The 25,099-nt window shown below is 42.3% G+C and overlaps 1 protein-coding gene across 9 annotated transcripts in view; it reads left to right on the top strand.

The window, feature by feature from the left end:
• Positions 1 to 25,099, top strand: part of WNK2 (WNK lysine deficient protein kinase 2) — a 115,549-nt gene that overhangs the window by 31,757 nt on the left and 58,693 nt on the right. For all 9 annotated transcript variants that reach the window (XM_051627740.1, XM_051627742.1, XM_051627738.1 and 6 more), the window contains exons 3-7: positions 6,622 to 6,794; positions 7,776 to 7,996; positions 12,017 to 12,174; positions 22,714 to 22,802; positions 23,633 to 23,852. In XM_051627740.1, the coding sequence (XP_051483700.1) occupies positions 6,622 to 6,794; positions 7,776 to 7,996; positions 12,017 to 12,174; positions 22,714 to 22,802; positions 23,633 to 23,852 (861 nt within the window). The remainder of the gene's footprint in view (positions 1 to 6,621; positions 6,795 to 7,775; positions 7,997 to 12,016; positions 12,175 to 22,713; positions 22,803 to 23,632; positions 23,853 to 25,099) is intronic.

The raw sequence follows: 25,099 nt of genomic DNA, 5'->3' as shown, positions 1-25,099 counted from the left end.
TCCCAGCCTGTTCTGTAGCTACTGCTCATTGAATTGTGAGCATCCTGGGGTGCACGGGCTGCTTTTTAAGCATTTGGAAAATGAGGTGACCTCTGGGAAACCTCACAGTGCTTCACTAACACAGCTAACAAATAGCAGGCTGTAATTTCACCAAAGGTGACTTAGTGAAGAAGAATGTTGGCTGAATGCTGATATATAATGAAGCTGTACAGTTTTTTTTCCTGATTTGCAAGTTGCCTAATGGCATCTGCTGTTTGTTCACAGAAAGGGGTTTTTCTTCTTTGGCATCACTTTAAAAGACAAGTGCTTATTCAGTTGAATGTACACGGTATGGAAATAAAAGGTTCTGAATACTATTAAAAATGTAAGCATAGGCACAGTAATAATAAAGGCATAGAGCTGGTACATTATGGCAGCTGCTTCAGAAATATCTCAAGCTCTTCACAGTCCCAACTGCTGTGTGTCTGAGCCTGCTTTTTCTCCCAGTTACTTCTTTGGGAGAAATCCTAGATTCCTCTGATAGTGGATTAGACAAACCTTAATGTGAAATGCAAAAGGTGATTGCACTAAATGTATCAAGTTTTTAATTTTAAATGCAAAAATTGTTTTTAATTTTTTTTTATTCAGGAATGTGTTATTGCTTGTCTTTCTTTCTAAAGACCTTTTAATTTTTAGTTTGATAAATTTTGCAAAATGATGATGTTTCCCTGAACGGGCAGTGCTGACAATACAGAATTATAACTGCTATGACTAATACTCATGTGCAGGTACCAGCTAACATGTCCCAAGTTCACTGTATGAGCAAAGCAAGTTCTTGGCTTACACTGCAGGAGTCTGGGAATGCTGCTGCTTATTCCCACCAAGCTGGGCATCTCATTGTCCTGCTTGTGACCGTGAGCAGGACAAGATCTGCATTTTTGCTCATAAATCCAAAATAAAACAAGGCTGCTACAAAGGAGGAAACTGTCAATGAATCCCGCTGCTGATTTTGTACCTCAAGGTGATCTCTGATTAGAAGAGCAGTTGCAGTGTATGAGCAAATGTACAGATTTGAGACACAGATGTGAAAACTTGATGGTACGAACAGATCTTCATCCTGCTCATTCAGATACTTGTTTTCTGTTCCTGTGTCAGGGGTGCCTCTTCAGTTTCCTTTTCTTCTCCACTAGTACTGGTATGAGATACTAAAGCTTCTGCATGACAGAGGTGAACCCTTTCTCCATTTGCTGCCCTACTGCTCCTGCTTCATGTCCCCCTACTGCCTGTCTTCACCAGACAAACCTTTCTCTGTTCCTAATAAGGATTTGGCCCTGTTAGGCACAATTAAGTAGCCACCAGCAAATACAGCTGTATGAGTTTAAGCATTTTAATAAAAAACAAACACCACCCAATATTTACAGGCAAGCTGGACACAGAAGTAGAAGTCCTTTGGCCAAGAAGTCTGGGTAGGTTGTTGTGCAAGGCTGTCACACCCCAGGTGGACAGGTTGGACCTGTCAGGGCTGGAGGGGGTGTATCTTATTGGAGTGTGACAGGAGACTGGGCTGGCTGGTTGAAGCCAGTGTTCCAGGCTTCCTCACCAATAAGTGGGAGTTTATTCGTAAGTGACTACCACTTATAAAGTGTTTAACATAGTTTAATTTTTTTAACATTACTGAAAATTCATTACTTTAAGAGGAGGAACTTAAACACAGTGGAACAGCAAAGCTGGTTTGTGCTTCAAGCTCTGTTCTTCCCTGTTTATAGGCATTGCTATGTAAAAAATATCTTTTTGTGTGGTCTTATTTTGATGTCTTTCATTTGATCCCCTTTCCTCATGGGGTGAGGGTATAGTTTATTCCCAAATCTGTTAGCCCCTCACAAGTAGGCAAGAAATTTGAGCTCAGTTGTTAATCTCTCTTAAAAATCTTCCAAAGACTGAGGTGAAAGCCAGTCTCTTGCTTGTGCAACTTCAGAAGTCTTAGTCAGAACCCATATGTTACAACCTGGAGGAAATTATGCTTGGGGATGACTAACAGAACATGTTCCTGCTGTTAATTTGGGTGTCATTCCAGAAATTTAATTTGTAAGCTTTCCCTTTCATTTCATTAACACATTTACTAATTCCAATCTTTGCTGTTGTTTCCCACTAAGGAACTTAATGAAGGGATACATTTCACCTTAAAGAGAGGTATTTGGTCACCCTGCCTGCAACAAGCAGGGAGAGGCAGTGAGAATACATGTGTTAGATTAGCAGAAATATGGTTTATGGATAGAAAATGCACTTTAATGTAGCTTCCTGCTGCAAACATGATTTTACTCCAGTCTCTCTAAGTGGGTGTGTGATTTACCAAGAGCAAGGATATAAAGTGCTAATTGAGAATTATTTTGTTTGTTCCATAAAGAAGTGAATAGCTTTCAGTGGTTTGATGCTTAAAACTGACCATGCAGTTACAATCTGATTTGCAAGAGGAAAGCTAGGAAAATTAATGAAGAAAAGGTAGCTCACAATTTATAACCTCTTGTTTAATATCTGTTAGGTGGCTTTTTATAGTGAAGGATGCAGCATATAACCTCAGCCCAATTCATGCTTATTTATCTGTATGAGAGGTGAAACCGTGGAGGTGCCAGCCAGGCTGTTGGTGCATCTGTGGCAGGGAGGCTGTGCCCCAAGTGCTCCCTCCCTGTGGTGGCTTATTCCTGCAGGAGCACTCCAGAAACATCTCAGTGCAGGAGCCCCCAGCAGCTGTAATAATAAAAGGGCAAATTCTCCACACAGGGTGAAGGCAGCTGAGGGGATGGATCAGTGTGGCTGCACTGGGGATGGCCTCTCTGCTCCCCTCTTTGGTGTGCCCTGATGCCTTTGTTGCTGCTGAACATGGTCCTAGCCTTGGCATTGCAGTAGAGTGACAGGCTTGCATTGGGTGTGTATTTGCAAAGCTGGTATGTCTAAAGCTCCTTGTTGCTGTGTCTGCTCAGATTCTGGCTGTGCCATAAAGGCTGAAGCCTTTTAAGCTGACTATTCTTCACAGTTTTTTAAGATGAAGAAACAAGTTGAATTTATAGATTCTTTCTTAGCTGCCTCACTTCTTGCTTGGTTTTGTTTAACTTCAGTTACTCTGGAAATGTTGAACCAGCTCAGCACGATTGCTGTGGACTTTTGAAGGTTGAAGTTTATTTTAGAAACCTTGGTGGTAAGCAGTAGGCTTGAGAAGCTTGCAATTATTTGAAATGGAATTACAATGTTGCCTCCTGAGCCAAGACTTTGTGTCCCAGTGAGGAGGAAAAGAGCCAAGAAGTGTGAATGCCTTAAAAGGAGAGGAAGCATGTCATAATGTTATCTCCAGATCACACTGAGAAGAACATGCTCTTCCTTTCAAGTCTGGTGTCTCCAGGCAGCTCAGAATAGCAGCAGTGCCATAACTGCAGTGGAGCAGACTGAGCAACGAGCTTGCTGGTCAGCTCAGTGTGCTGCCCTCGTGCTTGTGGAGCGGCAGAGGAGCAGGACTGTCCCTCCTCATCCCTGAGCCTCTGTGTTCAGCTGTACCATGCTGTGTGCATCTGCTGCTGCAGGCAGCAGTGTGGTTGATGAGTCCTTGGGTGAATCTAGAACTTGCTTAATTTCCTTAATGCAAAGTGGTGCCTTAAATCCAGTTAAGAGGAGTAGCTTTTTTTGGTATCACCTTTCCAAAGGAACCTGTTCCTCATCTTAAAATGTGATGTACTAGGGTTGTTTCAAGCTTACACCTTTACCTTCAGCATAAGGACATTCTGCCTTATGTGGATTATATGGTGGGTAATTTTTTGGGTTTGCATTAGACACCCAATGAGTGATACAGTTAAACAGGTGGTTTTGCTGCTTTTGGAGTAGAAGATATTTCAACTGTCAAGCCCTCTCAGAAACAGCTTATGCTTTGACCAGTGGCTTGTGTTAGGTTCAGCCTGGAAGAATTTGAACTGATTTGATCCCTTACAGCCCTGGAGACCCCTCCCATGGCAGGGAGTGGGGCAGGCCTGGGGGACTGCTCTGCCTTGAGCCCCACCCGGGCTCCGGGATCTCCCTGCCCTCACCTCTCCTCCTGAGGGTCAGCACAGGAGCTAGGCTTTCTCCTGAGAAAGGTGCTCAGCAGTCATTCTGCTGAAAAAAAGCCCATATTCCTTCTTCTCTAGTTACTAATAAATTTGTCTTTCAGAATCACTTTGTTGCAGTTGCCCAACTTGCCAAATTGAATTCAGACAGTGGCCCTGATGATCTGGTGCTCGTAGTATGTAGAATATGCAGAGTATATGGGTAGACTTTGTAGCAGCTTTCCAGTACCCGATGGGGATACAGAAAACCTACAGAGGGACTTTTTACCAGAGCAGGTAGTAACATGGAAAGGGGTCATGGCTTTAAACTGCAAGAGGGGAGATTTAAATTAGACATTAGGAAGAAATTCTTTGCTGTGAGGGTGGTGAGAGCCTGGCCCAGGTTGCCCAGGGAAGCTGTGGCTGCCCCATCCCTGGCAGTGTTGAAGGGCAAGTTGGATGGGGCTTGGAGCAACCTGGGCTGGTGGGAGGTGTCCCTGCTCATGCAGGGGGTTGGAAATGGATGAGCTTTAAGGTCCCTTCCAACCCCAAACCAGTCAAGATTTCTATGAATATGATTGCCTGCAATGTCTGAAGGGTATTTTTAAAAGTTATCCTTAAAGTAACAGTGGAAAAATTTCTTGCAGTGCATGGAAATCTGGAAATGAGGGTTGAGGGGGATGGTATTACTTTTTAAACTTTTTTTTTTTTTTTTAATTGGGAGGCTTTTAGAAAGCTGTTGGGTCTGTGTCACTGCCTTTTCCTTTCTCCGCTAGCCCACACTGTTCTTTCTGTCTCACACAAGGATCTGCACCTTTTCCTCCTTAATAGCAGTGTGTCTGATTTATTCTACAGGGTTTAAATTAAGAGGAGACTCAGCAGTAGGGAAAGAAATGATGGATTTGAAAGCAATTCTCAGGCTCTGCTGTCCTGGCTCATGAGAAAGCCTGCACTTTTTTTTTTACTTTTTTTTTTTTTAACTTGGAGAAATCACAGTTGTTACAGGGCAGCAGAAACACCCCCTTGCTCTGGGCTGCTGGCATTCATGTTTGTCTGTCTCCAGCAGCGTTGCTGGTCATGGGGGGCTCCTGGCTGCCCCAGGGACCTGGGCATGGATCCCCAGGGGACACTCCACCATGCCAGCCTAGGTGGCTGCTGTTGCTCAGGGCAACATTAGCTCTGATGCTGCTCCATAAAATGGAAAGAAAACTGAGAACCTCCTCAGCAGCAGTGGTGTGAAATGGAAATGCTCCTCCCCACTCACATACACGGCTGGGGAAGTAGATTTCTGTCCTCCAAGGAGCTTCTTCTATCATTGTTTCAGTGATGCCATGGCAGTTCTAATTCCTGTATCGAGTTCTTTGCAACCACAGATGAGAGCAGGGCACCAAAATGGCAGTGGCGTGATCCCTCTGCATCTTGTTTACAAATCAGCTGGGTGCCCATTTAATTCACCAAGTACGTGCTCTTATAAACATGCCTAAGTTAACTGAGAAAAGGAAAATCTCTGGGGTGTTAAAAAAAAAAATGAACTAATTAATCTTAGTAATTCGTGAGCCTTTACTTCTGTAAGTAAGAACAGTTACACAATTGTGCCTTTTAATGAGGGAGCTTCATTTCTAGGGCAAGAGAGGGAAGTGCTTCCAACCTGACCAGTCAGTCATCCAGGGGAGACAAAACAGCTGGTAACTGGTGTCAGCCAAACTCTCATCTTGCTCTTTGCCACAATCTAAAGAGGCTGGAGCGTGCATCTGAGCTGCTCTTGTAGGGGTCTCCTGTTGTTCATGAAGTCCTGGCCTGCAGAGAGGAGGAGGTGGGCTCTGTGTGCTCCTGGCAGGGTCACTTCACAGCCTGGATGTTATGGTACATGCTCCTAAATTTCTCTAGGAAAACCAGAGTAGTAGGACATGACATTCCTCACATTTCTAATCTCAAAAGAAGTAGTATTGCCATGCAGCCAATGTGCATCCTTATAGGAAAAGGCTTTAATCCTTCTTTTGTCAATTTAAAGGAAAATTCAGTAAGATATGGCAGAAAAGCAAGCAAATAGAAAAAAATGTTTAGCTTTTTGAGGTGGTATTGTTTTAATCTGTCCCTAAAGAAAAGGGAAGGGTGGTCAGCCTTGTGTGGGTCCTGGGACCTTGTCCTGGGGGTCAGTGCCACCAGACCAGCCAGGGCCAGGCTGTGGGAGCACCAGGCCTCTGTCAGCCTTTGTGCCTGGGAAGGACACCCTGGCTCTCTTCATCTCTCAGATAATGATCCTCACCAAACTAAGAAGTAAATAGCTGTGTGGTGATCCATCAAGCCACGAGGGTGCTTATGTTGCCTGAAATATTAGTGCTGCCACGTAGTGTAGCACAGACATCTCTTTGTTTGGGCGTGAGGCTTTGTCTTCTTGACACTGGATTTAAGGCGAGTGCCCTAATTCATACACACTGCTCATCTCTTACATAAAAGATTTTATAATTGCTCTTCATACAAACATAAAACAAATCTAGAATTTTGAATACCCCAGCAAAGCAGTGCCTTTATTTTTGTCTATTCACTACTAATAATGTCTTATTTTGGATTGTAGGACAGAAAACTCACAAAAGTAGAGAGGCAGAGGTTTAAAGAGGAAGCGGAAATGTTGAAAGGTCTCCAGCATCCAAACATTGTGAGATTTTATGATTTCTGGGAATCCTGTGTAAAAGGCAAAAGATGCATCGTACTGGTTACTGAATTGATGACCTCTGGAACACTGAAGACGTAAGTACTGCGCTCCTGGTGAGCAGGCTAAGAATAGCCATGGAAATTTTTAGAAAAATCCTACTTTCATAGTCTGAAAAAAGACATCTCCAGATAAAAGAAAAAAAAATGGAGCTGTTCTCTGGTGTCTGTCATTTGTCCCTGTGTTTGAACTGCATGGATTTGACAGGAAGAATTTTGGCCTCCATCTCTCTTTCCCTGCTCTCCTGTTTCCGTTATGCAACTAGAAGCAGCTTTCTGGTGTGTTTCATCCTCTGCCTGTGACGTTTTAATTTGTCAGGGTGTGTTTTTGTGATTGCTTTTGTGCTTGTTTTTGCATGTTTTGTTAGAAAATTCAGATAGAATAGCACTTGAGTGGTAGGATCTCAATTTGAAGCAGAAGGGGGCCTAGGTTATCTACTAAACAATATTAATTAATAGCTTTTGGTACTGAAAATCTTGTTAAGGTTGATATAAAACAGTTGGCATGAATTCTGTAACAGATTTTCAACTCCAATGGGAGCAGTAATCATCACTGTGTATCTCCAGTGTGCTACTTTGCCAGTGCATTAGCAGGTTTTACATTTTTCCTAAATGCACCCTTCCCATCTGTGTATAGGTAAATGGAAATAATGCAGGTGCATGGTGCAGAGGTCAAAGTCTTGTGGTTAAAATAAAACTTTAGTACTCTTCTGTTTTTAATATATTAAACATGTTCTAAAACTATTCTCTGCATTGTGAATTACTGTACTGGTAGAATTACAAATATTTGGCTGTATTTGCAGCAAAAGTGCTTACTGTCTTCTTCCCTAAAAATGAATGCTCTAATTCCTCCATTGAAAAGATCTGTTTCTTTCAATTTAGTGATATTTCTGAGCTGCTGTTCTGGCATCCAATGAGGGTCTTTTATCCAGAACGGAGTTTCAACTGTTAAAGCCTCTAGAATCTCTAATGACACTTAATTTTCTTTATACCCACTTTTGTGTGTGTTTGTGCTTGTAGGTATCTGAAAAGATTTAAAGTGATGAAACCAAAAGTCCTGCGTAGTTGGTGCCGGCAAATCCTGAAGGGTCTTCTTTTCTTGCACACAAGAACTCCACCAATCATTCACAGAGACTTGAAATGTGACAATATTTTTATCACTGGACCAACTGGATCTGTGAAAATAGGAGACTTGGGTCTGGCAACCCTCAAGAGAGCTTCATTTGCCAAAAGCGTAATAGGTAATCGTCCTGTTCTCCTTGGCTTCCTTCTGTTGCTGTCGTGGTTGTCTTTTTAAAATCTTCCTTTCAGATTTTCCATTAGTGGTTGTTTTCCTTGTAGGTTGGTAGTAGAGATTAGAGTGGTTGTGTGACTGTTCCCTTTATACCAGCATAAAAATTTCCAGCAGTAGTAACTGGTGTAATGACTCCCTTTGCTCCTTCCTTCTGTATCACAATGGTCAAATGCTTTGGTTTTGTTTCTTTTAATTGAAATATAACTCAGTGACCACAAATCCTTCTTTGTCCTGCAGAAGGATCAGGAAGGGTTCTCAGCGGCTTGTGTGCATCACCCTGCTGAGAACAGGCTAAGTGCCTGCTGGAGGGGAGAAGAACAGAGGAGAGATGGGATGCCCTGGTCTCTCCCTAACCAGGGAGGGCTGCCACAGCCTGGAATAGCCTCCTGAAGTCTTTGGCTTCTCATGATGTTGGGATAGGGATGGTTACTTTTGCTGAAGGGCAAGGCAGCAGTGCCTCTTAGATCCAGGTTTCTCTTCGTAGCAGAGAGGTCAGAGGGGAGCTGGTCTGGCTGGAACATCTTATCCCCAGATCCTGGGCATCAGCAAAACTGGCTGCAGCTGCAGGTAACCGCAGAGCTCGTCCCTGCCCTGATGCTGCCCTGCCAGAGCTCTGCTGAAACGTCTGTGTTTTCTTAAAAAATCAGTGGGGATGAAATTAAAAGACATTTCCACTGGGATATGCAATAGCTAATGCCTTTAGGTGGTGCCTGCCTGAGAACTCGGGTTTGTGGTAACAGAGAGGATGTTTTGTGAAGGACTGTCAAAGGATGTTGCAGCTCTGCTCTGGAGCCAGGCTGGGAGAGCTGGGCTGTTCAGCCTGAGAAGAGAAGGCTCCAGGGAGACCTCAGAGCACCTTCCAGTGCCTGAAGGGGCTCCAGGAAAGCTGGGGAGGTGCTTGGGACAAGGGCAGGGAGTGATGGGATGAGGGGAAATGGATTAAAATTGCAAGAGGGGAGATTTAGATTAGACATTAGGAGGAAATTTTTCATTTTGAGGGTGGTGAGACCCTGGCCCAGGTTGCCCAGGGAAGCTGTGGCTGCCCCGTCCCTGGCAGTGTTGAAGGGCAGGTTGGATGGGGCTTGGAGCAACCTGGGCTGGTGGGAGGTGTCCCTCCTCATGCAGGGGGATTAGATCTAGATGATTTTTAAGGTCCCTTCCAACCCAGACCATTCCAGGATTCTATGATGTTATTTCCTTGCAAAAATTACATTCATTGTTTCCAGTGCAAATGTGATATTCTCTTGAATTCTCAAATATTTTGATGTTTTTACCCAGGCTTCCCTAGCAAGTCTCCTTTGTTCAGATCTGTAGGTGATGGGTCTAGGAAGCTGCAAATTCCTGAGAAATGTTGCTGAACATGGGGGAAGTTATCATGCTCATAGTCGTGTTTCAGCTTACAATATAAATGGAAATCAGATTCTAGGTAATTAGAATTAGCAAACTGATAGTGACAACCATTGTTCCCTGACTATATATGAAAATATCATGCTATCTTTCAAGCAGTAGTTGCTTAAATAATTATTTTGACATTTCAGCTTTTCAGATATTGTAATTCTTTACAATTATTTGTACAGAAGAATTAACCTTGATGCTTAAGGAGCCCAGCGTTGTTGGAAGTCAAAATGACAGAAATTTTGAATATGTGCTTGGCTACTATGAGTCTGCTTGACCTTGCTGGTTGTAGTGAAATTGTGTTGGTTTGTATGTGTTAAGTTTTTAACTTCTAATTATCAGTGGATTTTTTTTTTTCTGTTGAAGGTCAGTATTTCCTCACACAATTTTATGCAGTATAACGATTGTCCATGGGACACAATGCAATAATATCAGGAGTAGTAATACTGGGAATAATCTCAGTAATACCAACACAGGTTTTGGTAAAATCAGTTGCCACCACAACACCATCAAAACACACTCATTTCTAAAAGAAATTAAATACTGAAAAGGGCTGCAGGTGGCTGGCAACATCTCTGCATTCCTTTTGGCAATATAACCCAGCTTAGCTTTTTCATGAGTAGTGCTGCTCCAAGGAAAGAATTGGGAGGGCTTGGAAACACTGATGAGATGAGTAATTCTGCCCCCTCTGTAGATGTAGTAGCTTTAAAGGATTATTAGTAGCTGCAATTTCACATGGCTCTGCACGGAATGAAGTCAGCATGGCTGAGGTCCAGCTACTCCCTCACTGCCATTGCTGACTCACTGACCTGTACCTCTGCAGGGAGCCCACCAGGGCAGAACTCCTCCTGCCAAGAGGAGCTGAGTAGATGCTGAGCATCTTTACATCTAGGTGGTCTGGGTTGTTTAAGTATTCCTTCCCACCCCCGAGGGATGGGGGGAAAATGTAATTTTTGTGCTGTTTTGGAATGGTGTCAGGAATTTCATTTGCTTCTTTGGCTATCACTATCACTTCTTCAGATTTGCTTTCAATGCTCCATAATTCATGAGATTCACTCCTGCCTCTGAGTCTTATTCCTTCTTAAAGAAGGTAGCAGCTTCAAAAAGCATTCTTTATGGCAGTTGTTAACCATTTTGGAGCAGCAGCCACCACCCCTGTGACTGGGATGGGGGAGAAAAACCCTCCAAGCAGACACTAAGCAGACACCCACAACATGAGTCTGGCTGGTTTACAGAGGCTGAAGGAATGAGTGTCTCTGAGGTTGAAGGACCATAAACAAGAGAAGAGATCAATCCCTAATTTTATAAAATTAATTTCATAGAAATGCCTGTGCTGGGGCTTGTTTTGTGAGTTAGGCCAAGTCTACTTCAAAAAATATGCAAATGCAGGGGTTTTGCTGACAGATGCTGATTTTGAGATGTCATTTATATTGCCATTAAACAAAAAAGCTTACATCAAGTCCCCAGAAATAGGTAAGAACTATTTTTTCCTGGTATTCCAGTTGTGTCTTTGTTGATGTCAGAACCAAAAAATAGGGGACCCACCAGGCTGCCATGGGGCTCAGGGGGGAGTTTGGGTGCTGAGGTGGGTGCTGCTGGCCTGGATGGGTGGAGTTTGTCTGGGTGTTTTCCATGGTCAGAGTCCTCTCGTGCTCCTTTTGGCATCCTGGTGCTCACAGCTCACTTGTCCTCACCCACAACACACAGCTGCATTGATCTCTTTTCCTTCCTCTTTTCTAAATGTAAAAAGGAAATAAATTGGTCGGGACTCTTAAGGCTAAGTTACATAATAAATGACCTAAGTGTTAATTTTTCCACTTTTGCTTTGTAAGAAAGACCTGACTTCTCAGAGCAGTTGGCAGGTGTTGAAAGCCACCACTTGTCATAAAGCTGCACCTCCCCATCACAAAGCAGCAAGCACAGTGCTTTGTCCAGTTGCATCAGATTTCTGACACCCTCGGCCCTGTTGAGTAGGGCCTTATTCTGTGAGTAGCCTCATTGATTTGTCCCACTAAACCAGTGACAGAATTACGTATAATGTTTTGTGCCTGACTCTGTAGGAGATTTGTGACGCTGCTTACTTCCGCAGTGCTGTTTGTCTGCAGTTGCTGTGTATCTCTGGAGGAAAAAAAATGCAAATTTGCATTGAAAAAAAACAAAGTGAAGGTTCTCGTTTCTTTTCTGCTTTTCACCTCCACAAACCTATGCACATCCCTCTCTCCACTCAGAAAAGCAAACCATCTCATGACTTCCAGTATGGTCAGGCGATGTACCCTATCTCATTCTCTAGTTAAGTTTTGAAAAATTGATACTTTTTCTATTTTTTCCTCTTTTCTCTTTCCCCTTGCATTATTACCAGTAAGGCATGGGTATGTAAGCATGTGGGTTGACTTTAAGTTTCTTCTCTGGAGGATGCTTGAGCTTATTCTAGTTACTTTCCTCTTCTGAAACAACCTTGCATGCACCCTTACACAGCTATAATGGGCACAACTATTGTAGACAAAAAAAGATGATGGTTAAAGGCATTTAAACTTAATAAAAAATTTACATTCTTTTCTTTGTGTCTGTGTAGGTACACCAGAATTCATGGCCCCAGAAATGTATGAGGAACACTACGATGAATCTGTGGATGTCTATGCTTTTGGAATGTGCATGTTGGAAATGGCTACCTCAGAATACCCCTACTCAGAGTGCCAGAATGCTGCTCAGATTTACCGGAAAGTAACCTGTGTGAGTAAACCTCCTGAGTTTGTATTGAAATTGTCATTTGAAGGTTTAAAAATGTATTCTGATGAGGTGTCAGTACAGTTGAATGTGTAGTGTGTTGCAGATACTGAAGTCTCTTAGATCTGGGTTACACAAATTGTTGTAGGTTTATTGAGAAGCTTGCAATTCCATGGTCTGACTGTGTTTGTCTGTTCTACAGCAGTATAAAATATTTTCAGTAATCCTTGGTGCTGATTTTGTCTCCATCAGCCAAAACCACATAAAACTTGGGTTGAATGAGCAGGGAAAAATCTTTGCTCTAGTCTTGTCTCCTAAATGGTGACTCCTTGGACTTCATCAAGTTTCCCATAAAGCAAAAAGGACTAGCTTATAGATTGCAGCTTAAATACTTAATAATATGGTAGAGGATGTTTGATTCAGATTTCCAACACAGATTCTCAGTGTTTTTATGTGTAACAAATTACCAAAAGATATAGAAGGGGGAAGATTACTGTGTTTAGTTTTGGGATGAGCCAGAGGAGCTTTTTATCTGCAGTTTGGAATGCTACAAGGTCTGGTAATCCCCACACAGGAACTATGGGAATGGTTTTGCTGTATTTTCAGGTGAGGTTAGGCTGGAGGAGAAGCCAATCTACAATAATCTGTATGCTGCATAACATACCCTCTCTGACACTGTCACCCCCAGATGATAAATGTATTTACTGTACCGCAAATGTCTGAAAAAACTCCTGAGTCTGTAAGATGCTATCAGATTGCAAATCACTGACTGCAGAGAAATGAGACTTGCCAAAGGCTCTGGCAGCTGTAGTTATGTTCTGTTCTACTTGGTTAAGTGAAACCAAGAGTTGCTGTCATGCATCACCAAAAGATGCAGTCTTTACACCTGGGATATGAAGAGGGTAATTTTCTGAAGAAAGCAGCTCTAAATTTTGCAATAAATTAGCTACAGATAAGGTTGCTTTTATTTATTTGGCCTATAAGGCAGAAACAACAGTTGGGCTTGCATAGTAGATAAACTGAGCAGATCCATATCTCAGTCTGCAAAAGTGTGGACCCCAAATTAGTTGTATTTCTCTTATCCAGCTGCTTGTTTTAAGCAAAAATCTTCTCAAAAGACTCTTTGTAATAAGTGATACTTGAGACCACTTGCCTTCTACAAGAGGTTTAGGGAATGAGACTGTACAGACATGGTTCTGTGAAGTCATGCAGTCAGCAAACCCCACTCAAGGTCCAAGTTGTATTTTCTGATTAGCTGTGTGCTGATCTCCCACACCGGGTATAGAGATGGTCTCATCAGGTACCCAAACACTCACATGTACCAGATGATGGGTTTATGTGCAAGTTAACTTCTACAGATATAGTTTGCATTGTTCAATATCTATCTGCCTTTTCCTACCCCTGAGGACCAGGATGCCAGGAAGCTGGTGCTATTGTCGTAGGTTACTGCGCTACCCTGCTGCACTGGTGCCAACCTGGCAGGAGGGAGGGGATGGAAACAGTTTCGGAATCTGTGCTCAAAAATTCAAGTCACTCTCCCAAGACACAGAAGCATATCCCTGTTGGAAATGAGAGAGATGCCGTGACCTTCTGAGAGCAGGAGGCCACATCTGAAGAGGGGGAGCATCTTCATCCCGTTTTTGTGTAAACCTAAATCTTTCCCAATGGACTGTAACCCTTTTTCTGGTAGTTTAACTCTTAGAGTGGTGCTTTCAACCCAGATCTACTCAGAAATAATTAAGAAGGTTTTAAAAAGGCAGCAGAAGCTGCTGAGCAGTGCAGTGTGAGGTTCATGGCTGTTGTCTGAGCCCCCTGTGGCTCTCCAAGGTGGGCAGAGATGGGTCTCTGCTGGTCTACGGGCTCCAAGCCCTTGTGCTCAGCACCACAAGCTGGCTGGAAATGCAGGCTGTATCTTCCCAGAAAAGTGAAGTATGTTTGATGGCTCAAGGAAGTTACTTGCCTGAATCCTTATGGGGCTTTATCACATTGCTATTCCACTCACTCCTGTCCCAGAAGGAAAAGTTTATTTTGCTTGGCACAACGGCAGGTTGATTTCATTTAGGTACGTAGTCCTTTGGATGTGCTTTAATTGCCATCCTTGTAGGTAGCTTAGGAGACATCTCCTTGGGCTCTAAAGCTTCACCTGTTGCCAGCAGTAGTCTCTTCTTATCTTAGGCTCTGGGGCCTCATCTCCTGAATGTGGTGCTGTTGTGTCCTTTTGGTCTTGGAACACTAGATATCAAATGACCTCAGGAGAAGCGTAGTGTGTGTGACTGGCTGCAGTGGTGGGTACTGCAGGAGCTGTGGGCCTTGTTTGTGGAGCTGCCAGCACAGTTAGCGTATGTTAAGGTGACCTGGGTATGTGTGGCATGTGGAGCCATGGCTCATATAGATGGCTTTCATTGCTCCACATGCCCAGAGAAACTCTTGGCCATCTGCAGTATTGGTAATTAAGACTTCAGAAGACTCCTAAGCCTCATTTATCAAAGCAATATCCAAGATGGCAAAGAATAAGGATTCATGAGAGTTTTCCTAATTAGATGTTACATTTCAATTTGCAGACTTAAGGAGTGAGGTTTTTAAGCACTGATGAAAGCATAAACCAACTCCTGTTTTGTGGCAATAACGTGGCGGAGGATTAGGTGGTAAATTACTATAATTTTGTAAGACTGGTTTTACACCAGCAACTTAAGAGAGATGGAAAACATGCTTATCATGAAGGACAAGGTCACTTATTGCTTGCAAGGGGCATTTTTGAAACCCAGCTGTCCTGCAGGGCAGGACACAGAAGTGTGTGTGCTGCCTTCATCAGTGTGTGTGGGGCAGCAGCAGTGGGAGCAAAGGCTCTGGGGTTCCTTAGGTGGACAAGCTGGTGTTGCTGTCATTCAATTAATTATTGTCATTCCAAGGAAAGGGTTAACCAGCTCCCTGTGGAGAGGGAAAAAGCCCTGTAGAGCTGCAGAAACTGTTGGACAGGGAGGAGGAGCAGGGGGTGGACCTCTGGGTGAGGGTGCAGGAGGAGCAGCAGGTGCCTGGGGGAATCCCAGAAGGAACCTCTGCTGGGCTCTGTGGCTTCTCCAGAGTAGCAGCATCTGCAGAGGAGCTGGCAACAGCAGGGGACCCCACTCCAACCCACGTGAGTCATCCGGCCGGTGCTCTGGGGCCAAAGCAAGCTGCTGCTGTTGGGGGGCAGGATTTTGGGTGTGGGGCTCCACCTTGTCCTGAGCCATCACCAGATGGTGGGGTCTGCCCACTGGGGTGGGGAGCACTTAGAAGTGAAAAAACTTTAGAGTCACTTTTGACCAAGAGGTAGGATCAGTCACGCAGCAGCTATTGCTGGCGTTGGGTTTTTCTAGACTGAAATACAGCACAGAACTGGAGCATAGGCTAAAACCAAGAGTCTGAATCAACTGTTTTCTTCCCAGGGTGAGATGAGGTCTGGGGTTTTGCCTAGAGCAGAAGGTGGCTCTGACCTCCTCAGGTCGAGGGGGTCAGTGGAGCAGCGCTCCTGAACACAGTCACACATTTCAGCCTGTCCTGAAACAGATTTAATTAAACAGAGGCTTTGCACTACAAAAATAAACATGCTTTTTAGTGTTTTAAATTGAGACTCAGTGTATTTCAAAAAGGAGGTTGCTGTGTCTAGTTCCCTGATGCTTTTATTTCTCCTGCCTAAGGCTCAGCATCATGGTGGCAACTACAGAAGGTACTGATAGCATCTAAAAGGGTTGAAATTGCTTGCATCCAGCAAGGTATGCTTGCTAGTGAGGGTACAATAACCACCTTATTCTTTAGACTGCCCCTCCCCTTGGGTTGTGCTGGGCTGCACCTTCCTGCTGCTGCCCAGCACAGCCAGGGCATTTCTTGGGTTTTGCCCTCATAATATCTTCTACAATTGTGTCTGCTCTACGTCCTCTCGCTGTATCAAACTCTTGTCTGCCAGCAGGATGGAAGCTAGATCTGAAGTCATAGCTGCTGAAGCCCCATGCCCTGGTAGTCCTTGTTGGTACAGAAAATGCAAACATTAATGTTCTCAGACATGACTGTTTTGTTTTAATATATTGCTCATTATGTATGTCCATACTGTAAGGTTATTACACTTATTTCAGTGACATTTTATTCTACCTGACCATATTCTCATGGCTTAATTGCTGCTTTAGTTTTCCACTCTGGTTTTTACATTTGTGTATCTGTATGTATATAATAGGATAAAGTAGTAGTTGTTTCCCAAATGCACAGAGCAGCTTTGCCAGATGGAACATGCTTGTTACGCTTTGTCATGTCTCTCCCTGCCCTTTCAGCCTGAATTCTGGTCTGTAAACATAAAAAGTGGGTATGTAACATAAACAGAAAATAAATCTTTTTCAATCAACAGGTTCAAGCCCCATTTACTGCAGTTGGCTTTGGAGTGATTTCCTGGTCAGCATATTTGCAGTGACCTTCATTCTGATGCCATAATCTCATTTTTCATGCATAACTTGATGTTTTTTCTTAGATTTTTTTTTTGTGTTTAATCATTCTGCCAAGTGATTTTGATGCAGACAATAGTGATGAACCATCAGAGTCCGTGACCTTCCCATGCCGCTCCAGTCCAATGTTTTCTTACTGATGGCAGAATGCACAACAGACCAGCTGTATCTGCAAGGGCTTCATGGTGACCTCGCTGTGTTTAGCAGCACAAACCTGTGCTTGAAAACAACCCATGTTTATAGTTCTGATTTGCATTTTAAGTTTCCATATTGATTCTTTTTTGAATGTATTGAATGTTTTCTCCATTCCCATGGGCTATACTCTATATTGCTCATACAGATAGAAACACACAAAAAGTCAATGCAATGACAACATTATTTTCTGTTGTTGCTGTGCTATAGCTATAGCATTTATTCTGTCTTCTTGGATCTGTAGATAATCTTCTTAGAATAGCTATAGGATTGAGTACCATTTTGGAGTGAAATAGAGATGAGTTGATCAATCTCGCTGCTGAATGTTGAGGCACAAAATCCTGACAAAACTGAGAACCTCACCTTCACTTGATTGACTACAAAGACTGTAGTAGGATGGAATTTCAGTTGGAAACATGGTTTCAGCTTTTTTGGAAGAAGGTTTTTTTCTTTTCTAGGAACTACCTCAGTCTAGGAGGTGGAGTTTTAGTGCAAAGTAGACTGTATCTAGACTAGGAAGGCACCTCTTGAGTGACAGAAATTTAGAAAAATTCCTGACATGGGTCAGACCAAACGTTGGCTTGTCTGGCATATGCTGTGCATCATATAGAGCACTGGGTGTTCCTCTTTCAGAAGTGTTCTCTGCTGATGGAAAAATGGTGAGTGGCTTTTTTTAGAGCTCTGAAAACACAAGCTTCACATTTTTTGCCCCTGCAGGGTGGTTAAAATTTTAATGTCCTACATGTGCTTTGACTGTAGCCTCAAATATCTTATACCATAGTGCAATGTATTTCAAATCTAATCACTTCAGGAAGAAATGGAGGAGACTAAGTAGTGATGAAGGATTCAGAGTCCATCATGCTCTTTGAGAGAGAAATTTTCAATTTTGATTTTTCTCTCAGTTTGCTGTTGGATTTTCTAAGTTTTTTTCTTAGCATTTCAAGAGTTTCTATGAAAACATCCCTGTGCACCTTAGGTCAGCCTGTTAGCCCTGCAGTTCAGATGCCCTGGTGTTGAATTTACTATTGTTCACAAGACGGCTGTGCCGTTTGCAATCTGCCATGGATAATTCCTTAGCTGATATACTTTGAGTGTTGGTGCCATGTTTCCTTGAGAATGCTCAGGAAAGACAGATGGCTTGTGTATAAATGAATGAGAGGATTGCAAATGGAAACCTGTGTTGTGCATAAACCCCCTTCATTGTCAGGAAGCTGGGGAGCATCAGCACAGGACTGCGGGGAGGATTTGCAGTGTTACAATGAGATGGCCTTGGAGAGTTTAATGAAAGGTGAAAGGGACCTGGGGGTCATGGTAGACAGGAGGATGACCATGAGTCAGCAGTGTGCCCTTGTGGCTAAGAAGGCCAATGGCATCCTGGGGTGTATTAGAAAGGGTGTGGTTAGTAGGTCAAGAGAGGTTCTCCTCCCCCTCTATTCTGCATTGGTGAGGCCACATCTGGAATATTGTGTCCAGTTCTGGGCCCCTCAGTTCAAGAAGGACAGGGAACTGCTTGAAAGAGTCCAGCGCAGAGCCACAAGGATGATTAAGGGAGTGGAACATCTCCCTTATGAGGAAAGGCTGAGGGAGCTGGGTCTCTTTAGTTTGGAGAAAAGGAGACTGAGGGGGGACCTCATCAATGTTTACAAATATGTAAAGGGTGAGTGTCAAGACGATGGAGTTAAGCTTTTTTCAGTGAAGACGAGTGATAGGACAAGGAGTAATGGATACAAGTTGGAGCATAGGACGTTTAAGATGAATATCAGGAAAAATTTTTTTACTGTAAGAGTGACAGAGCACTGGAACAGGCTGCCCAGAAAGGTTGTGGAGTCTCCTTCGCTGGAGACATTCAAAACCCGCCTGGACGCCTTCCTGTGTGATGTACTCTAGGTGACCCTGCTCTGGCAGGGGGGTTGGACTAGATGATCTTTCGAGGTCCCTTCCAACCCCTATGATTCTATGATTCTATGATTCTATGAAGAGTAAGGAGCAGAAACATGCTATGGCAGATGGGCATTGAGAAGAGACTTCAGCAAAGCAGTTCTGGTCTGTGCTGCACTCTGCATACTTTGTCCTTGTTTGTTTAGTCAGCTATTCACAGCTTAGCTGTTCAGTAGGTTAATACAATAGATGTTCAAAGAGGAGTCAGTGTTCCTGCAAAAGATGTTGAAAGTGAAGTGATGTTTGGAGGAGTTGCTGTGGTGTCTTTTTTTTTTTTTTCTGTGGTAGCAATTTGTAAGGTTAAAAATTGGGGTCAGTCACCAGTGATCTGTCAAAAGGAGCATTTTCAGGTAAACTTAGTGTCTAGATGCCCGACATTTCTTGTCTTACTGCATCCCAGTCATGTCAGAGTTTGAGTTGAACCATGAACTGAAGATTGTGAATTCTGAAGAATAAAATTAGAGATACTGTGATAAGCCTTATGCTATTTATGTCTCTCATATGCGTCATTTGTGTTAAGACACTGATGAAGCACTTTGCAGGTATGAAAAGCAATTGGCAGGTTCCCTTGAGTGTGTAGATTCATGAGCAATAAATTCCTCTAGGTAGAGGAAAGCTCTTCAGGTAGCCTGGTGAATGTTGCCTCTACTGCATAGGTGGGGATTTCAGGGGTTTTTGGTTTGGAGGAGGTTTTTTTTTTTATTGGGGCAGGGATGGGGGGGTGTTTATTTTGGTTTGTTTGTTGTTGTTGTTTTTCGTTTTTTAATTGTTTTCAGTTAAATTGATGCCAATGCAGGTTTCTGGGCTATTTTTCAGTAAACATTACCTGCAGCAGATTATGGTCTTTATTACTCATTCTCCCTGGTAAGTGTCACTAAGATGGCAACAGAGAGTTTATTATGGCAACCTGGAGTGTTTGAAAATTTAGGTTTGTTCTTCCTGCTTTCCATTGTGAATTACCAAAAATTTCTTCAAACTCCTTCCCATCAGAGAACATTAAAGCTTCCTGTAGCTTTAGGGTGTTTCAGGGTGTAGAGGATTCATGCTAAAAATGTCTTTTGGTACTTAATTTTCTTTCATTTCAAATTCAGACATTGGAATTCTGAGAAACCCTCTTGACACACTGTGGTGGGCTTTGGGTTTTTTTTGAGCAAGCCTGGCCTTTGTTGGCTGACAATCCCTGTTTTCTGATAGGGACTATTGTATTTTTCTAATATCCAAAATTTGAGCCCTCATCTCATAAGTAAGATTTAGGTTTGCTTAAGCAAATAATTCTTTTTAGTGGGTCACAGTCAGCCATATGTATGGATTATTTTGGTTTGTTCCCACAAGCATGGTTTTTTTGAATGTCAGCAGACCCACTGACTGGGCAAAACTGTGAAGCTGAGCATCCTGTGCTTATATTTATTTATTTATCTTTAAATTTAGGAATTACCTATTTAACTCTTGGGTTTTAAGACAAAAAGGGAGCAATTGATCTGAAAGAAATAAAGAAATAATAAATCCAAGTTTAAAGTAAAATCTGAGACATGAATGGCAACAGCATGTTAATAAAAAGCTGAAAATAAGAACTGATGAGGGAATATTTAGAAATTCTCAGAGACATGCCACCTCTTACTGAGATTCACCCTTCAAATTATTCAAGACCAAATTCAGTCAAGTAAACGTCAGAAAAAACTTCTTTCCTGTGAGAGTGACAGAGCCCTGGGACAGGCTGCCCAGAGAGGTTGTGGAGTCTCCTTCTCTGGAGACTTTCCAGACCCATCTGGACACGTTCCTGTGTGACCTGCCCTGGGTGTTCCTGCTGCAGCAGGGGGGTTGGACTTGATGATCTTCAGTGGTCCCTTCTAACCCCTTGGATTCTTTGATTCTGTGTTACTTGCAGACATTTTCTGCAATGCTTATTGGTTTATTTTTTATCCAAGGCTGTATCGAGTGAGCCAGAATTCCACTCACTCTTCAGGACCTCAGGCCTCCTTATCTGCCACTGCATGAATTGTTATTTGCTCTTCTTTCAGGGTGAGAGTTTCAAAGGTTTTGAATGGAGTTGAATGTCCAAATCCCATTCAGTTATGTACGTAATCAGATTCTGTTTTTTAGATAAAGGAAAACATGCTGCCTTTTTATTCTGCTTATTGATTCCATTGAAAATGCATGGGTCCTTAATTAATAGGCTCTAACTGCAGAATCTGTTTCCAATTTAATTTTGGCACATTTTCATCCATAAACATCTTGTTTTAGAAGGTAATGTTTCACTTTTTTAAAAACAGAATAATTTTTCGTGATTTAAACTGAAGATCACAAAATAAAAAGAATAACTTCTTGTGTTGACACTCTTGTCATCCACAGCATACAAGTGAAAATACTCATAGGAAATCTGAGGAGATCATGCTTAGTTAAGGTCTTGATGCCGAAATGTTAGAAAGTAGGAAGAGATGACCTGTGACCACCCTAGAAGTGTGCACAGGTTTCTCCTAAATCCTTTCCATCTTCTTACAACAACCCCACCTAACCTGAAAGAAATGCAAACTACTCTTGCCTCTTTGTCAAGTCACAGAATCTTAGAATGTCTGAGGTTGGAAGGGACCCCCAAAAGTTGAGTCCAACACCCCTGCCAGAGCAGGACCAAAACTAGGGCAGGTCACTCAGAAAGGCATCCAGACAGGTCTGGAAAGTCTCCAGAGAAGGAGACTCCACAGCCTCCCTGGGCAGCCTGTCCCAGGGCTCTGTCACCCTCACAGGAAAGAAGTTCTTCCTCATGTTGAGGTGAAACTTCTTGTGCTCGAGTTTGAATCCATTGCCCCTTGTCCTGTCACAGGGCACAAGTGACAAGAGCTTGTCCTGCCATCTTGATAATCTCATGTATTTATGGACGTTAATTAGATCCCCCCTCAGTCTTCTCTCCAGACTGAACAGCCCCAGGTCTCTCAGCCTTTCCTCATCAGGCAGGTGTTCCAGTCCCTTCATCATCCTTGTAGCCTCCATTGGACTCTCTCAGGTAGATCCCTGTCCCTCTGGAACTGGGGAGCCCAGACTGGACACAACACTCCAAGTGAGGTTTCACCAGGGCTGAGTAGAGGGGGAGGAGAACATCCCTTCATCTGCTGGACATACTCCTCCTGATGCACCCCAGGATACCCTTGGCCTTCTAACTCACAAGTTAGCTGTTCCAAATTGTCTTGGAATTGACCTGTGACCATTATCCCCAGTAAAAATGTTAACATTTGATGGAGATTTAATTTGATTTATAGATTGATTTATAGGTTACACCTGTTCTGCCACTCATTTCCAATATGATTCTAACGCTCTGCTGGGGAAATTCAAGAGCAACATTGAGCTGTTGGGCAGATTCTCCTGCTCCCCTGCTGGGGCTTGGGGTTGCTTTTTTGGGGGGGGCTGGGGGTGTTGGAGAGTTTTGGGGACATAGAAAAGAGAAACAGGGAAACAGGAGTATGCATTATTGTGTGGGTCTTCCAGGGTATGTTTGGCTTATTCTTAAAACTATCTGAATAAAATACAGGAAAAAAACCCTTGTCTTAATTCATGTAGTGTTTTGAGAGTTAAGACATGTTGCGGGCTGGTATCAGGGGCCCTACAAGACAAAAAAAAACATAAAAGGAATAATTTTGAAAATTACAATTGGCTATTTCTGGAATAATGAATTCAGAGTCCACAGGACATAAAATAAGGTCTGCAAAGGTTAGAAGAAGGGAGATTTGCCCTGCATGTGCCTGAGTTCATGGGCAAACTCGTGCGCTTTTTTCAGAGTGCAATGGTACTTAAAAATATTGTAGCCCTAAGTCTTCAATTCAGGTTTACATTAACAACATTAAAGTATTAGTGGCTCTAAGGATTGAATTTCCTGTAGAATGTGGCAAAAATGTCTTAATTAAGAGATACAATGTAATTATTTTTCAAACTAAGTTGTTTTTCTCTATCCTTTTAGGGTATAAAGCCAGCAAGCTTTGAGAAAGTTACAGATCCTGAAATTAAGGAGATAATTGGGGAGTGCATTTGCAAAAATAAAGAAGAAAGGTTTGTTTCAAGTAATCAAGTTTTATATTAAATAATGTGTATGCAGAGATTTCAAAGGTGTGTGGGGATTTTTGTTCTGGCCTCTTGGGTCTTCCCTGTGCAGGAGAATATCCAGAATGGAAATACAAGTGTATAAATGATTGCCAGCTTTCCTGCCAGTGTATACCAGGATAACAGAATAAATGCCATTGTTGTGTCCTCAGCCTCTCAGCTTCAAAGAATAAGGTCAGAAAGCATTGTTGTGGACATGTGAGCTGGCATATTCTGGCACAGGTGTCCATAATGTCTCAGGAGGTTCTATGTGGAGCATCAAGTGTGGTGGAGGTCACCCACAAATGCAGCCTGGCAGAGGCTTCACCACAAGCTGTCAGAGCAGGTTCCATTGGCACATCAGCCTCTGGATATGGAGAGAAATTGTGCCTTGTTTCTAGCTTTGACTTTTAAAATCTCACCTCTTACATTGGGCTCTCCTAGATAAGTGTGTCTATAGTTCAGTAATTCACATCTTTTACGAATACAGGTTTTAAGGACCTCAACTGATAACGTACAGGGAACCTCTATTCATGTTCATTGATATCAACTGCTCAGAGAAAAGTTGAGCAAAGCTATAATCTGAATTTCTGAGCTGCTGGTGTAGGAATATTGCTGAGGCTTTTGTGAAATAGGAAACGTAATTTTCTCAGCAGTCCTTGAGAACACAAATTTGTTATGGATGAACATAAAACATTCTATAAATGTTTTCACCTTTAACAACAGGGCTTTTTTGTCATTAATTTCTTTGGAAGTGCCTAAGACTTGCAGTATTTGAATATTCTTTCTATCCATCGCAGATACGAAATTAAAGATTTGTTAAGCCATGCTTTTTTTGCTGAAGATACTGGGGTAAGAGTGGAACTTGCAGAAGAAGACCATGGTAGGAAATCCTCTATTGCCTTAAGACTCTGGGTAGAAGATCCTAAGAAACTGAAAGGAAAACCCAAAGATAATGGAGCCATTGAGTTTACTTTTGATCTGGAGAAGGAAACTCCTGATGATGTTGCACAAGAAATGGTAAAATAAACTTCTCCTGACAAAAATATATACATATATATTAGTGCATAAATCTCAAAGGGCAGCAGGAACGAGTCTGGTAAAGTAACTTGGATTTAAACCATTCTAGGTGTCTAGTTTAAACAGTTTGCATTGATTTTAGAATTAATACCTCAAGAAGTGGGTAAATGGGGAAGAACGAATACCTGAAAAATGTTGTTTGCCAAGTATAAGAACAGATGCATGAAGCAGCATTTCAAATAGCTTAGGGAACATAGAGGTCTCTTCTACTTACATATTATGAAAACTCTTTTGCCAAAGCCTGCGAGCTGTTGAATGTCTTTAAAATAGCTTCAGACAGCAGCTGGAAATAAATTAGAAGAGTTCAAAAGTTCAATCACAAAATATTCTGCACTGAATTCTTCAAAACACTTCTTTCCATCTTTTCTGTCAGTGTTACTTAGGAGGAATGTAGATGAGAATCCGTGGTCAGCCACTCTATCACCAAACATAAATAGGAAACTAGATTCAAGCCCATGATTTGGAATAAGCTTTGGGTTTTTTAACACACATATTTACCTCAGGGAATTTCTGTATCTTCATAACTTGTGGGGTTTTGTTAGAAAAATTATTTTGTGTTCCAGTTTTACTTTGTAGTCCTTGAACTCACATTTTAATGGTGTTCAGGTTTTCTAACATCATGGAACCAGAATCAATAAGCACTTAGTCAGGGGTCTGAATTTTCTTGTGCTTGCAGAAATGTTCCTATTATATCCTAAACCCCAAGGGATCCCATTTGATGATGTTGTCATCACCACTCCTGTCCTGCTCAGGAGGCATCATTTTGGTAATGTTGCCTTTCTGTGCTTGGATCCATTGCCATATATTCCAAATTTAGAGGGAGAAATTCAGGCTCCTGTGTCTTCTTGTCGTTACTTTGCAGTAAGTCTAATAGTTTTTGAGCAATGTATTGTTACAGAACTCATTTCATTTAAACATTGTTCTGGTACAGTTACTTGCTGTTAGATTTTGTATTTAAATATTGATTTATTTGGAGTTTTGAAGTTCTGTAGGTTACTTGGCCCATAGTTGTGATACTTTGTTATGAAGAGGAAATTATTATAAATATTATAAATATTTATTATAAAATTATATAAATATAAATTATAAATATGATAAATAACAGTGTAAAAGTATACTTAAAAGGATCACTCCCCGAACCACTGTGATAATGTTCCCTTTCTCAAATGGTTTTAAAACCTGTGTTT

Source organism: Apus apus, chromosome 9 (genome assembly GCF_020740795.1).
Source record: "Apus apus isolate bApuApu2 chromosome 9, bApuApu2.pri.cur, whole genome shotgun sequence".
Taxonomy (NCBI): domain Eukaryota; kingdom Metazoa; phylum Chordata; class Aves; order Apodiformes; family Apodidae; genus Apus; species Apus apus.
This window is presented reverse-complemented; position numbering and strand designations above follow the sequence as displayed.